Source organism: Odontesthes bonariensis, chromosome 12 (genome assembly GCF_027942865.1).
Source record: "Odontesthes bonariensis isolate fOdoBon6 chromosome 12, fOdoBon6.hap1, whole genome shotgun sequence".
NCBI lineage: Eukaryota > Metazoa > Chordata > Actinopteri > Atheriniformes > Atherinopsidae > Odontesthes > Odontesthes bonariensis.
This window is the reverse complement of record NC_134517.1, coordinates 24240132-24256044: the sequence shown is the minus strand read 5'-3', so window position 1 is coordinate 24256044 and position 15913 is coordinate 24240132. Positions and strand designations below refer to the sequence as shown.

The 15913-nt window shown below is 42.8% G+C and overlaps 1 protein-coding gene across 5 annotated transcripts in view; it reads right to left on the bottom strand.

The window, feature by feature from the left end:
- Nucleotides 1–979: 979 nt before the first annotated feature.
- The window catches only part of LOC142396761 (disco-interacting protein 2 homolog A-like), a 67654-nt gene continuing 52720 nt past the window's right edge, over nt 980–15913 (bottom strand). For 3 of the 5 annotated variants that reach the window (XM_075479816.1, XM_075479817.1, XM_075479819.1), the window contains 29 exons: nt 15281–15391; nt 14193–14316; nt 13975–14084; nt 13709–13811; nt 13012–13076; nt 12135–12228; nt 11770–11889; nt 11532–11646; nt 10918–11057; nt 10202–10338; nt 9726–9806; nt 9179–9306; nt 8928–9042; nt 8537–8738; nt 8310–8419; nt 7874–7954; nt 6907–7024; nt 6635–6756; nt 6352–6463; nt 6090–6199; nt 5842–5972; nt 5566–5734; nt 5263–5433; nt 2845–2906; nt 2599–2656; nt 2392–2466; nt 1831–2005; nt 1564–1687; nt 980–1399 (listed from right to left, as the gene is read on the bottom strand). In XM_075479816.1, coding sequence (XP_075335931.1) covers nt 1147–1399; nt 1564–1687; nt 1831–2005; nt 2392–2466; nt 2599–2656; nt 2845–2906; nt 5263–5433; nt 5566–5734; nt 5842–5972; nt 6090–6199; nt 6352–6463; nt 6635–6756; nt 6907–7024; nt 7874–7954; nt 8310–8419; nt 8537–8738; nt 8928–9042; nt 9179–9306; nt 9726–9806; nt 10202–10338; nt 10918–11057; nt 11532–11646; nt 11770–11889; nt 12135–12228; nt 13012–13076; nt 13709–13811; nt 13975–14084; nt 14193–14316; nt 15281–15391 — 3516 coding nt within the window. In that variant the 3' untranslated portion in view covers nt 980–1146. The remainder of the gene's footprint in view (nt 1400–1563; nt 1688–1830; nt 2006–2391; nt 2467–2598; nt 2657–2844; nt 2907–5262; nt 5434–5565; nt 5735–5841; nt 5973–6089; nt 6200–6351; nt 6464–6634; nt 6757–6906; nt 7025–7873; nt 7955–8309; nt 8420–8536; nt 8739–8927; nt 9043–9178; nt 9307–9725; nt 9807–10201; nt 10339–10917; nt 11058–11531; nt 11647–11769; nt 11890–12134; nt 12229–13011; nt 13077–13708; nt 13812–13974; nt 14085–14192; nt 14317–15280; nt 15392–15913) is intronic. The other 2 variants (XM_075479818.1, XM_075479820.1) reach the window with 1 other exon arrangement.

Here is a 15913-nt window from a genome sequence, read left to right as displayed (position 1 = left end):
CCCGGACCTACAAATTCTTTCAGCCTTTTGCTATAAAACACACATTCAGACGTAAAAAAGGATCAAGGAGTGAGTGTTTGTGATGGCTGACGTTAGGATCAAGTAAATCTATGGCAACATAAAAGATGAAACACTTTGGGTGCAGGATTCATCAAACCTAACCTCCATCTGCATATTTTCACCCCATCCGACAAACCCCAGCTGGGACAGAGACAGGCGTCTTAAAAACACTTAAGGCTTCATTTATATCCTTTAGCTCGCTGCTAACAAAAAGCAACAGTCATATTCCTCGCCATCATTCTCATCCGATTGGCACTTACTGTATGCAGTCATTCAAAGCAACATCGTCCACATCACACGTATTGCGTGTTGACTTGAAACAATATCCACGTTACACATCTCAGAAAACAAAAGTATGAAATTAAGTCACCACATCGTTATTTGGAGGCTACCGACACTACAAACTAAATCACAACCTCGAGAATGCGCAAAAAAAATAACGAGCGGTCCTCGAATACCACCGATGCGTGCTTCTGATCGGCTCTGAGCTGAAAGAGCGGGGCTGTAGCGCGAGGACCTGCGCAGAGATGGTTTTTACTATGAAAAGCATAAGACCTGATGACAACACAGGAGGCTCTGAGAGCATGACACAGATTTGCTTCACTCGTGGTTTTGCGCACTGGCATCAGTTCCGTTTGTATGGCGCCAGGGCACACTTAACATTCATCCTTTTTGAGGTTCACGAAATAAATTATGCTATTGGCACACTACAGTTTCATACCATAAACCTCTCGCTGCGCCGCGCGCAGATGTCTGGTGTTTAACGAGTCGGGAATTGCGTCATAAATCCAAAACTCCCACCAGTAAAACAGGAATGCCCTTTAAAAACATTATTCGCTGAGGCAAGAATCGTGAAAGAAACAGAGGTGAGGTTTGCGTCAGTCCTATACCCGCCGAATTTGCTCTCCATTTTTTTTTTTTTCGGAGTTTTGCATCCATGGCAGTTTCCTATTTCTCTGCGTGCTGGAAACAAAGAGAGAGGGCGGCTCCCTTTCTTCCAACAGAAACCACACTGACGCTGGCCCTCGGACGCTCTTGTTTTGCCGTCCCCTGCAGCGTGATAAGACGCACGGTGCTGCTGAGCCCTCACATGTTGTAAGCCACATATATGGGGTCCAGCTGGTCAGCCAGAAATCCATCTCTGAGGTGCATGCGTTGCTTCTCCCCTCTGGAGTTTATGGGGATGACGCCGGGGTCCACCACCACCACCACCCCCACGATGAGGTAGTGCTCCTCCAGGACAACGTTGGTAACCAGGGCCACCAGGTCCAGGGCCTCCTGCTCTGATCCCTCCAGCTCCACCACCACCACAAGCAGGTTGGTCCAAGTGAACACCGCACTGGAGGGAGGAGGACGGCATGTGAGATGCATGGAGGGAGGGGAAAAAGGAGAGGATGCCAAAGAGAGGAGGAAGTGAACATAAATAAAGTATATTTGGATATAAAATGAATAAACATACGACTTGATTTGGAATATTTCAAACAGGCGGTTCGTGTTCCTCACCATTCAGCTATGCTCTTGTGAGAACGGATCACGGAGGTTTCAATGTCGATGGGGTGATACCTCATTCCTCTGAGCTCCAGAGTCTCATCGAGAGACCCCACCACATACAGGGCGTCGTGGCGCTCTGAGACATGCACACAAGCTCACAGTTTGTCAGTTTGTCACCGATAAGGCACCGAGAACACATTTAAAGAAGAAGAGATGGTGGAAAGGAAACAAAGATTGATTCAAATAAAACCAAATCAGTGAAGCACTGGTCACTCTAACCTCCACTGGCATCGGTCAGCTCAGTGCGCCTCAGGAAGCCCAGGTAGCCCGTTCTTGCCCAAACGGTTTGAGTGTCCCCGAAGCTGAGCTTGGTGTTGAAATGGTCAGCATGCAGCGCCTCCTCCCCATAAACGGTGTAGTAGCCTGTGGCATTGTGAGGACTGCTCACCCAGATCTAAAACACAGACAAACGGAGGAGGGTGACTGTTAAGACTAATGGCCGCCACCGTCACTCACTTGCGCATTCATTTCCATTTGGGTTTCATTCATTACACACGGAGAGAGCTATAGGTTTGTCTGAACCCTTTCAAGAAAAAACCATCAGCGAATGACATTGTTGCACTTCAACACATATTCTTTCTATTCTAAAGACACTAACAGACTCTAGACAATTCACATCCACAGAATGCAGTCTGTCCACATTTCACTGGAAGTACACTTTACTTAGAAAATGTTACTGTTGCTGTCTATCACTGGACAAGAGCTTCCTCTAAGTGTAACCCCCGTATGTGCAGTACATGAAGGCTTTAAACAAGGCCTTGTGATGACGTTGTGATGTACCTCTCCTAGATGAGAGTCTCCCAAGGGTCCTTTCGTTTCTGTGTTGGCAATGATCACTTTTACTCCAGGAAGGATCTACACAAGCAGACGGGCAAGTCTCAAGTGAACAACAACAACAACAAGATGACAGTTCCAGAGAATAGCATCACCTTGGCAGAATAAAGCCGCCCATTTATTTTGCACAGAAGTTCTGGAGCATAGTTTTACCTTCCCAGACTCCATCAGTGGCAGACTGTGAGGTGACCCTCTCTCAACGAGACGGACTCTGTAAAGCAAAAAAAACAAACAAACTGAGCAATTTCACAGAAGTAAATAGGAAAAGGATGACGAAATAATGGGAAGACATTTTAGTTATTAAGTTAAAGAATGTATTCAAGTTCACTTTAAGATAAAACAAAGTGCAAAAAGCACTTAAGAGTGCATTTTGACTGCTGATGCAGTGCTTCCGCCCACCTATCGTGTCGTAAAGCTCTCATGTCCACATAAACAGTGGTGGGGTCTGGTCCAGCTGTGCCCTGTAAAAAAAACGAGAAAAGAACTGGACGTGAGTGCTTACTGTACCGGTGATATTCCTGATACGACCGCTGTATGCTGCCTGGGTGGAGGAGAGGCGGAAGCCGATTATGAAACAGCTGCTGACAAAGCAGGAGGCAGCCAGAAGCAAACCAGCCAGGCTACGATAGTTAGGACTCAACCATGAAAACACAAACGCTTCCTCCATCACCTGCTTTGGTGATGCCACGTTTAAGAAAAACGGGACGATCTACAGAAAATCATGAATCCGTCGTTACTTCCCTCTGTTTTCTTCCCCCATTTTTCTTTTTTAAAATTAAAAAAAGCATCAATAGTTTTGATTAAATATCTGATATGCAGCTGAATTCTAACTGAACCATTTTACAAGCAGATATTGATTCCGTCTGCGGTGGGATTTGTCATCCTTACTGCGGTAGACCTAGTCACAGCAAATGATGTTTTCTACAGCTCCTTTGCCAGTGTAGCCAGTGTATTGACAGAGCACAAAGCTAGCAGCTGCATTATTGAGGTCTGAGAGGCCACAACGAAACACAGAGGGGGCTGATTGAGTTGAATGAGACGCGGGACGCCAGTCCATCAAGCCAAGCACAGGTTTCAGCAACAGAGCGTTTTTGAAAAACATCAGGACGACTCAATCCAGAGAGAGTCAGTGCCAAATTAACAATAAATAAATAAAAAGAACTTAAAAAAAACAAAAACAAAGCCAGCAGTCTGATATTTTTGCAATATTCAACCATATTCATCATTACATTCTATCGATGGTTAAATCGATGAACGCTCTATGTAGAATAACACTAACTGCAGTAAATGATTCAAAAATCCTGTCACTGTTTAAAAGTAACAAAGGGAAAATACATTCTTCCATGTAAAGCTTAAGGCATATTGTACAATAAAGATAACAGGCTTTGACATGTACTGTCCATAAAATCAAATCGAGTTACATTAACTGCATCACTGCAGAATTTACGCTGCCAGGTCGTTGTAAAATGTAGCGTCGCACCACACCCAGTAAATCCTCTAAAAGCTGAGCCGACAGCCAACCGATACAAGGAAGAATCACTTCAAATGAAAGGGAAGCCGAAACTTGTCAAAGAAAAATGAGAACAATGGAGGGAAAAAAAACAAAGTGAACTGAAGCATGGCACGGTTAAACACCATGCAAGACAAACAACAAAAACACTCAAACAAACTGATATACGCGCGCGCACACACACACACACACACACACACACGCACACACACAGCGGCAGAGCAAACAGCCAGTCTTATCTCACTGTACCTGCTCAGCCAGTTTCCCTAACCTGTTGGGCTGACAGCAGAGGGCAGGACAGATAAATAAATAAATATATATGTTTATTCATATAGTTGGGACACAAGCACACAAATAAATTTTCACAAAAATAAAAAATAAATAAAAAATAAAAATAAAAAAAAAAAGAAGGGAAAGAAATCAGAATGATTCAGGAAAAAAAATTATATAAAAACAACATTAAAGGGACGTAAGAGAGAACAAAGATGTTCAGACCTCTGTCCCAGGTAAAAAAAAATACATTTAACTGACAAAAGCCTAAGTCAGAACATCTATAATTACACTACTGGGCATACAATAAAGTTCCCGCCTGGATTTACTAAAAAGCGCAAAGGTACTGCAGTGTTTAACATGTTTCCGCCGGCAACAAATAACTTCATCCTAACTAATGCAAAGAGTAGTCCGTCATTCCTTTTACAACCGCGTCGGAAGAGACATCCTGTGGTCTTGGAAAAGATGTTACTCTGTTCCACAGGACTCAAACTCTCAGTCTTCTGAAACAGCTAAAACTGGATTAAGAACCGATAAAGATGGTGGTGAACTCAACTGAAATCAAATGAAAGAGCTCATGTCAACTACAACATAGCAACTTCATCCTATTCCAGAGTGATGGGAGCATCGTGGTAAGAGGAACGGTGGATGCAGTGCTGCATCCATCAGGCCTGTGTGTTATTATCTGGGGTCGCTTCAGCTGGGCAGGTCTTGGTTCAGCAATTCTCAAGACTTGAGGTCAGCCGACTACCTTAATGTTCTGAATGCATCATCACATTTTCCTTCTTCACTGATAGCGTGGCCATATTGGCCACAGTTGACAATGTCAGGATTCATCAGGCTGAATAATCTAATCTTCTCTTCCCGTTGTCAGTTTCCTTATTCTATATATCAAATAATTACACGCCTTTTTTCCAGGAAATGACAAGAATCACATCACCTTCCTTTGCACCTTTTTCTCTGTGCTGTGAGCCACTTGAACAATCACAAAATCCAATAGTCCATGAGAAAAAAAAATATATTTTCCGGTGGCTTACCTGCAAACATATTGCCACATTCACCCTGCAGCCGAAGGTGGTGCTGACTGCCCGTGGGGAAAGCCCCAAGTCTTTGAAGATCTTTGAGAAGGACTGAGTGAGGGATATGCGAGGCCTTTCCTCCGCCACCACCATGCATGTGCGCACGCAAGACAGGTTCACATTTCGCAACTGGATAAAGAAAAATAAATTATTATTAATAAAAAAAAAATGTGTGTTGTCTGAGCTCACCTGACAAAAATTATGGTAACATTCAGATTTTTTTTCAACAAACTAACTCCTCACACACACTGACAAACTGACCCGGAGTGCTTCCGTCTGTGAACCCAGGCCCTTGGTGCACATCTCCATGACTGAATACGAGCAGAAGGTGACGCGCACTTTGTACTGGCTCACCGCAGCGAGCCACAGAGATGCATTAGTCTCCAACTCCAGAGGGGGAACCAAGATTGACTGATGACCTGAATACACACTAAAAAAAAAAGAAGGAGAAGAAGAAGCAAATAGAGAAACTGAATGGGAATAAAAATTTAAAAAAAAAACACTTTTAGTGTCAGTCATTTGTGCTGGGCTGCTTACCTGCACAGGCACCAGAGAGCAAAGCCCAGGCCGCAGTAGGGGTCCAGGCAGATGGCAATCTGCCGGGATGGGTAGAGCTCACACTGCAGTTTAATGGAGCGACACAAGGCACTGGTGGCAGCATGAGACATCTAAAAGATAGAAATGACAACAAAGAGATTGAAGAGATGTATAAAAGTCATATGCAGGATATAGAGGGCTTGAGTACTTCTCAAGGTGACAGCCGCACCGTCTCTCCTTCAACATACTTTGACTCCTGCTAGGATGCCTGTTGTGGACACACTGAAGTCCAGGTAAGCTAACATCTCGGGGGTTGGGGGCTTGTACATCTGAGAGATTTTCTTCCTGGGGAGGTCATCTGCAGAAAAAAAAAAAAAAGAGAATCATGAAGAAAGGTTTCACTGCAAGCAAAATCCCTCCGTCTACTTAAGAATTAATCTTAAACTGCCAACATGAGACCATTAACTGAAGCCCTTTAAGTGTGCTTGAGTGTGAATGTAAAAAACGTACCCGTGTCCAGCACTGTGGGCCAGCTTTTGACGTCAACAGCAGCAGCAGCCTCTTTGGATTTCAGCAGCTTCATTATTGCTTGGGTTGTCAGGATATACACGGATTTACTGACCTTTAACACACACATAATACAGTATCACTACATACAGTGCACGTGACATCAAACTGCTGGCTACATAGAAAAGCTCAGGTCACGGAACAAGCACAGCGACTGTAAAAAGTGTACCGAGATGGAGTCAAAGAGCATTTTTGGAAGTTTGTTAACAAATGGACTCTGCGTTACCTCGACGATCATTTTGACTGTGGGCAGGGTGGTGGCCAGGTTTTGTGGGTGTGGGGGTCTGACAGTGACAGGCACACAGCCGGCATACAGACAGCCGTAGAAAGTGGCAATCAGGTCCACCCCTGCATGCAAATGTTACACTTTTTAGCCGATGAAATGATTGGAAGTCAACAGTAGACTTACAAATGAAGACAGGACGGTGAAGGATTAGCTGCGAGACCGTGTCCAAATGAACCGAACTAAAATAAACCGGCGGCTGAAGATCTCTTTACCTGGTGGGTAGACGAGCGCTACGTGGTCTCCAGTGTTCAGGCGTCCCATCAGTGCGGCTGCCACCCGCTCTGCCCTCTTGTGCAGCTGCAAACAGGAAGCTGTGCTGGCCACTGTGCCCTGGAGAGGAATCATAGAACACAGGGTACATTTATCTGGGACACCGTCTTTATTTCAAAAAGTTAAGACGAAGTTCACAAAATTCTGGAAAAGTTCTGTAATGAGATCTTGAAAAGCTGGATATTCACAACTCAATAGTAAGGTGATTCAAAGTGCTTTACGTAATAAAGTGCAGCCTTAATTCGATTAAATCAGTAAATCAAATGGAGTGGAAAACAGGAGTCTTTAGGTTTGATTTAAATGAAGCAAGAGCTGATGGAGACCTGCAGTTATCTGGGAGTTCGCTTCAAATGTGTGGTGCATATAAAGTGAAAGCAGCTTCTCTTCTTTAGTTCAACTCTGGAGACAGAAGGCAAATCTGAGGACCTGAGGGTTCAAAACGTATCGGAAGATCTGATATGTACTTTGGCCCCAAACCATTTCAAGCTTTATAGACCAACGGGAGTATTTTAAAATCAATTATTTGATGGAAAGGAATCCAGTGCAGAGACCTCAGGATGGGAATGATATGATCCACTTTTCTGGTCTTGGTGAAGACACCAGCAGCAGCTGTCGATCTGATCGATCTTTTAGGCAGACTAGTAAATACGCTGTTGCAGTAATCATTGGAGCACAAGGCAACACGAAGTGGTAACCCTGTCCCAGCTATTTTGTTTTGCTGGTGTCAAATTTCAATCAAATGTTTTTGATTTTCATAAAATCAAAAACATGTCTTTTTTTTTTTTCAGAAAGTCCAAGTTGTGATACTTCTGCATCACTGTGATAAAGTAATTATTTACTGTATTTATAACTAGTTTCCTAGATTGTGATTGGTCATTACAAAACTATAATTTAAGAATGATGTTTTACCTTGGCGTTGAGAACGAGGAACAGAGGATGGTCTGGAGTGGCCTGAGCTCTCCACTGCAACACATCCTGTATGTAGAGGAACTACACGGGAAATACAGATACAGAGATTGAACTACAGATGACTAACAGCAATAAAAACAGAAAAGTCGCATGGAAAATGACTTCTTACACAAATGGTGAATTAACTGATGATAGCACGAGGTGGATTTCTTTCAGGAAAAAGAGACATAACAGGGTGCGGCGCATGTGAAGCGGATGAAAGGGATGTCAATGATTATAGAAGAGAAATCTGAATTACACAAGCTGAGAGTCATGCCCTCTCTATAAGCTTTGTACTGTATATCTCAGATTTCACTTCCTCTGGGATGGATCCATACCTGTGTCTGCACGGTATGTGTTGAAGTGCATCATGGGTGAAATGACGATGACAATCTACCTTACGTGCCTGGTCATTGTCCTCGAGCTGCCCCACGTCTCTCCCTGAGGCTTGTGCGATCCTCTTGCCTGCCACCAAGTTTCCCACTATCATAGAAGCAGGACCCACCTCTGTCCAGCACAATCAAACCATCATCATGCATGTAAATGAAGTCGGCTCCAACGTCCATTTTATCATTAAACAATCACAGCAACAAAAAAAAAAAAAAAAAAAGAAGGGACGTCTACCTGGTTGCTTTTGTCTCGGCTTGGGAAGGTTGGTGACACACGTGTGAGGGCACATGAGGACGTTGCAGGGGTGCAAAGCGCCCTCCAGGAAGCGCTGTTTGGTCTCAGATATGTGTATGCCACCGAGAGGAGCCTTAGGAAGGGTATTAGCAGGCACAAGAGCCAGGCAGTACACCCCAACCTGGTGGATGCTGTCTATGGCCTGGAAACACAGGTTTTCACATGAATGAATTATTTTTTTCCCCTGTGGTAGTTTGCTGTGTAGTAGTTGGGTTGTTGTGTAAATACCCAGTTAAGTATCCAGTGTTCGATGCAAAACTGTTCTTGAATACAGCGCATGCAAAAGGTTTATTCGTGTCGTCAAATGCGACCTAGACGACGCAGTCAGTACCTGAAGAACACGGCTCATCCACTGGAAGCTGTCCTCTTCTGAGGCGTCTGGCCTCTGCTCTGCCACCACAACGATTCTCTCATCATGCAGCACAGACACAGAAAACACCGCTATCCTGAAGCACAAAAAAAACAACACCATCACAGCAGTTCCACCGTCATCAGAGACAGTAAACAGTGCGAAACACGCCATCAATATAATGCATACAAAAATGTCAAGAAGTATAGTTTGATGTTTCAAGCTTCCTTTACCTTCCCCTATACACAAACTTCATGGGCTCCACAGCCAGCGCCGTAGCAACCACATCATCAGCATTATGCCTCCGCCCACTGACCACCATTAGACCATCCATCTTCCCAACAACAAACACAAGACTGTCCTGGAAGGAAACACATTGTACAAAGAGTTAGATGGGATGGTAGTTCAGTTAGCACAGGCGGTCATGCTATTTGTTAAGTGAAGACCACAAAAGGTTTTCTGTGAGTTTTCAAATTATGACCGACTCCTCCTGAAGCTATTACGTTATTAAAGTAAAAAGAAATCAGCTCTTAGCTCAGGTATAGAAAATAATCCTCCTTTATCTAGCGGTGCAATAAAGACATCCCTAATATTCACTTGGTCGTTGAAGAGATGCCATCACTGGTTTCCATTAAAAATTTCACTTTTTCTTTTTTATTAATTTTTTATTAATCCATTACTAATTTTTAAGAATTTTAAGATAATTAGAATTAAGAATTACAAAAAGGTACAGAAAGGTTAAAAAAAATAAAAAAAATAGATTAATTTGGTGGAACTTACTGGTCCCACAAAACCCAGCAGTGAAGTTCTGGTGAAAGGTCTGTCAGTGATGGGAACCCCAGATGCTGTTACTGGGATAGTCTGTAACAACACACAACAGAACTAAAACTTCAAATTTAAGGAATAAACATACAAAAAAACCAAAACTATTCCCTCTCCTTAGAATATGTACTAATCATCATATAGGCATGGAAGGTCCCTTTTAGAAGATGGGTAGAATTTCTGTTAACAATTACTTACAACTCGTCCGGGCTATGAGAAATTGCTACTTAATGCTTGTGCTTACATATTCGAAAAACTTCTCTCACCCCTTCTTCTGCAAAAACTCCAAAGTTGCTCCAACAATTTATCAAACTGCACTAAAAATAGCGAGAGCAAGCTTAAGTGCATCGTTGCAATTGGTTATAACCGAAATATAGCATTCAAAGGAGCAAACCGACACTCGAACCTGAACCCTTGCAGAAATTAACACTTACCTCAAAAATGTTCTTGGTCATGCCCGGGAGGCCGTAGTATGCTAAACCAGTGCTACCTGAGCTCACACATATTTCTCCGACCTCATCTGTTTGACAGAGATAAGGTGTCCCCTCCACTCGCACAACGCATACCAGAGCTGGGAAAGCAAAATGAAAACAGGTAGATGGGCACAGAGTTTACACACGCTTGGATGAATTATATGCTAGGAAACGTCTGTGAAAAGTCTCCTCAGTAAACCATTATCAGTTGATGGTAATATGTCACCATTATTGTTTATTACTTTAATGTTAAGCATATCACGAAAGGCCTAAAAATCTCTGTGTACATATATAAATACATACAATGTGTATATCTAGATCAGGGATGTCCAAAGTCGGTCCTGGAGGGCCGCTGTCCTGCAGGTTTTAGATGTTCCCCTGCTTCAACACACCTGATTCAGATTAAATGGATCTCTTCAAAAGATTATGAAGTTCTGCACAAGCCTGCTAATGATGCATTGATCTGAATCAGGTGTGTCAAAGCAGGGAAAAACCTAAAACCTGCAGGACAGTGGCCCTCGAGGACCGGATGTGGACATCCCTGATCTAGATAGATGGATAGATGAATACCCTCAGTCAACCAGAATATAGTGTCAACATGAAAATCTTTCTTCTGCACCATGCGCAGGTTCTCAGTCACTGACAGAAATAAAATGTTAATCAGCAGCACACTGTACCTCCTGGCATAACCTGTCCCACGTCCTGCACCGTGAGGACAGAGAGTTTCTCCTCCGTGTCCACACGGATCACACTGTGACTCAGCCCACCCATAGACAGCACCGCCTTCCCTGGAGGAGGAACACCCATTTCTGGAGGTCTGCAAGAGAAAAATACGCAGACAAATTACAACAGTGACGGCACTGTTTTTTTTTTATTGGACATTTATTTATACATTATACTTTCAGTTAAAGAGATTTACAGTGATTAGAGACCAACACTGAGCAACATTATTTTTATTTCGCCCCCATCTTTCCCAACAACGATCTCAACTGTCTACAACCAAATCGTTATTACAGTAATACGAATGTCTGAAAAGCTCATGTGAGAATATGAGACTGTGGCTCCCTTAAACAATTTCCACACTCTCACCTACATTCAAAAATTGCACTCTCTCATTGTTAAAACAGGCGACTAAACCATGCTTCGAGCAGATTAGCTTGCACTGTCACCAAAAAATAGATCTCCCTCTCCTGCTGTTGGATCCAGCAGATGCTTCAAAAACAGTGGGATAGAACAGTACAGGTGGCAGTAGGTTGTTTTGCTCCAACCAGTTGCAGTAACAGCGACTCACCTGCGGATGGCGACAGTCATAGCTTCTGAGGAGCTGGCACATGGACAGATCACCTCAGGTCGCAGCCCTCGTGCCTGAAACACATTGAGGAAGGCGTCGCACGAGGATATCGACCCTGCGGTACACAGGCAAAGAGCCGGTCAAATAAATATACAAACAAACTAATGTCTAGTGACTCCAGGGTGTTTTTTTTTTTTTTTTTCTTCCAAATTAAGCAAGTCTCTGAAGATGTACTCACATGGGTTAGCTCCGTCAGCTACAATCAACATGCGCAGAGAGCTCAGGCTGATGTCTCTCTGGTCTTTCTGGGCCAGTAGAGACCAGTGCATGTCCCTCGACTTCACAACAGCTACTCGTGCTACACAGGTGATGAAAAGACAGAGAGACTGGGCTGACAATGGAATCACCAAAGCATAACCTCTGTTATGCAGCTTGAAAAGCAATCATAGATTGCACATTCCAACAGCAAAGTCAGACACAGATAGGTGGCGCAGCAGAGTGGAGACCACACGGTGGATACATTTCTATTCAGCACAACAAGGACCCCTTTTCAAATATCAGAGATGCAACAGCCAGAGAACACTAACAAAAGTGTAACCTCACCTTTGTACATGTGAACCTTCTGTATCCAGGACAGAGGGTTGACTTTCATCAGGGAGTAGGGAATGCTGATCACGTGCATCCGATTCATGACACCCTGCCATCAGAGCCGGACAGCGACAAATAAGCTTCTAATTATCTAAGAAGTGCATTACAACTGTACAAGCTGACACTATAAACATGCAGTGGGATTTGGTGAGATTTGTTCCCTTGCTGTTAAGAGTATTAAATCAGTGTGTTGCTGCTTCAGCTGTGTCAGTGTAGGAATCTATGAGCAGTAATTTAATTCTGTGGCATGTCTAAAAACCAGACAGTAAAAGCTTGGTCCTTTGCGAGCTCTCGCAGTAGAGACGACTGCTCGACCAGACCTGAATTGGGCAAATTAAGATTTCCTCCCTTTCTTATGAGTTTAGCTGAAAAATATTTGGACACTGACAATTCTTGTCAAATTTAATCAGAGAAATTAACTAAATAAATGCCATCCTAATTCAAATACTTTGTTGAGAATCCTGAATACTGCAGCCCTGATACTTTTGCCATGCTTTTCCGTTTTGCTTTACATTTTTGTGGGCTTTTAATCGCATCTTTGTGGCTTCACAACATGCCAACATATTCATGAGTAGAGCTGCACATGTGCAGGGCTCACCCAAAAATCTCTAGGTGTAACATCCCCAAACTGTAGGGGGAGCCAAAGAGCAAATAAATAGTTTAATTCTCTAGCTTTACTTTAAAAGAGGGTTGAAAGTATTTGACTGTCCTTTGAATATCTTTTTGGTAAACAGCGACCACAGCAAAAGCTGCATCACTGTCAAAATATAACCAATCGTTACCATGTATAACCATCCTATGCGCTTTACAAGAGGGTTAAGAGACAACTTACAGTGAGGACACCATGCCATAATCCTGCTTCTCGCTTGAAGTCCAGGACATTTGTTATGGTCTCAGCTACAAATAAAAAAAAGGAGATAACGCAAGGGTTAGAAGTGCAGAAAGTACTTGAGATATTTCATCTGAGATTCCTGAGATTTCTTTTTTTAGATGCAGCCACAAACTTCTGTAAGCAGCAGAGGTTTGAGTGCTACAAGCTAAATTTTAGAAACAGATCTGGAGAGTCTCTTGTGGCTTCTATGCAGTTAGGATTTATTTAGAGCAAAACTGGGACACTGGAAGAGGGGAGGTGCCTTATGTTCTCTTTCTTTTCAAGCAGACCTGACCCAGGTCTGACAGACTGAAATACAACCAACTGAACAGCTGCATTTATCAAACTTTAATTACACCTGAGAGGGAATGTGAGCTACAATGTGTGTGTGGGGGGGGGGGGGGGTTATATGATATAATACATTATAAAATAGGTTTATTCAGTGAACATGACCCGCTATCTAACATGCTATATATGACCAATTCCATTCCAACAAGACCAATGACTGAAGTAGTTTCAAACTGTACCTCTTTACTTTACTGTAAAATCCCTAAAATATACATGTCAAGTTAATGAATAAATGATGGAGGAAAAAAAAAAAAAAACAGAGAGCACCATAAAGTCTGAGTAAATCAGAAGTATGTGCAGTCCTACTCACCTTCCGTGTAGCAGCAGGCCTGTGTGAGGGCATGACAGTGAGCCAGCATGGCTGAGTGAGACACTGTGATTCCCATGGTGCTTCCTTCTTTGCTGGTTTTATACTAATTTAATGAAGATGGAAAAATATTTCAAGTTAAATTTCTAAAAAATAAATAAATCAATATCTCAAGCATATTTAGAATCTACAAGGTCAATTATATGAAGACAGAAAAATAAATTTTATAATTTCATTATTATAATCAGCTCTTACATAGAGGCACTTACTTCTATGTAGGCTATTTCATTACTGGCTTCCCGTATCGGAGGGTGCCAGTCTTTCGGAGGCTTCACAACATGTTTTCCATCTGACACAAACCACAGCAACCGCGGCCAGCCTGCAGAGAAGGAGACATGGAGTCAGCTCAAGCCAAATGAAACTATGCTCATAGTCACAATTAAAAAAAAAAACAAAAACAAACAAAAAACAACAACACAGGACGTACCTTTAAAAGTGGCTACCTCCCCAGTTTGTGCTTTGGGCAGGCCTTTCTGACAAGCGTCAGTGGTCAGTGCCAGCGTGACCCCACAGCTGCCTAACAAAAAGCCAATCTGTTGACTTCCTGCGTCCTGGAGACCAAAGGGGATGAAAAAGTTGAGTTCCTACTGGCAACTTTGGCAAACAGTATATGTCACACAACGATCAAATATCAAGAACAGTCAGATTGAGAAAATGAGCAATGTGGGAAAGAGAGAAGGAAGAAGAGCACAGAATGAAGAGGAAACCTCAGAGCATCCTACATAAAAGCATCAGCAGGTGAGCTGACAGAGTGACAGCCAATCGTTATTAAAAATTCTGCTGCTGTGTATCAAACAGATCATAGCAGGAATGAAGCACAAGGTCTGACACACGCTCGCATTTGATTGGCTATGCAAATAAACTCAGAGCTAGACTCGTGCTGAGTATGCTGCACAGCTCAGGAAGGCTAAACAAATAGGAGCGACATGGTGAAAGAAAAAAAGAGAGAGAAGAAGAGGACAAAGAAGAGACAGAGATAGAGAGCGGGAGGATAATGGCAGAAAGAAGACAGAAGGAAAGATGGGAGCTGTCAGAATTAGTAAATGAGATTCTGACTCCAAAGACCAGATAGCCTGTGATCTAATATTATGACTTGAATTACTCATTTTCACCTCACTCATCTTTCATTAATTACAGAACAGCATGTGCTAACAGCATGCTTATGAAGGGCAATCAAGAGCAACCATTAAAATTCAGCCTCTGTAACTAATGTGGAAAAATTGAGCTCAGTGTTAGCTGATGAGTGAGCTGTAAACTGCAACGCTTTATGACACTAGAATAACATATTCCAGAGATAGTGCTGCTATTTTGGTCAGAAATATCACAAATCTGGGGGGGGGGGGGGATAAAAGATGCTCTTAAGCAATATTTACACATTTAAATTAACAGTTAAACATTGTTGCCGTTTGGCTTCCAACGTCCAGCAGGGGTCAGTAGTGTGCTGATATGAGCACATCATAACAAACATGTCAAATCCACAAAACCCCAGGAGACTGTGTTGGAAATTGTTTTTACCTTTCTGGTCAGCGGCACTTCAATAGGCACAGGTACCAGCTCTGCGAGGAGACAGCCGTAGAAGGCAACCATGAACATCACTGGGTCATTGTTGGGGAAAACAAGTGCAACCTGAAGGGAAGACAGCGTCACAAGATACCACCGATTTTTGTTTTAATTACAGATGATGAGATCAAAGGGTTAGACGTGCAGTGCAATAAGTAAGTACTGTGGTCACGTTGTACAAGGAAATGTTTGCAAATATAGCATTACGAATCCTTTTAACAAAGACCAGAGAAATAGAAAATCTAATGAAGGAAAATGCAACACCGACATTCAGCTTTCTATATGGTTTGACATTTTGGGAAATGGATGTATTCCCTCTTTGGTTGGCAGTATGTTGGCATCTGAAATCTATGATAAATATTAGGTTAGAACCAGCAGCCAGTTAGCTTAGTTTAGCACACTGATTGGAAGCAGAGCGAAACAGCAAGCCAGTGTTTGTTTAAGCTCTGGCATCTAACACCACATAAAACCCGGAATAGTTATTTTTCATCTAGGCTTGTGACTGGACAAAACAAACAGCGCAGTGTGTTGATTTTAGAGCTTTAGAGATGCTGTTAGCTGGATTCTGTTACCCAACCAGCTGATCCT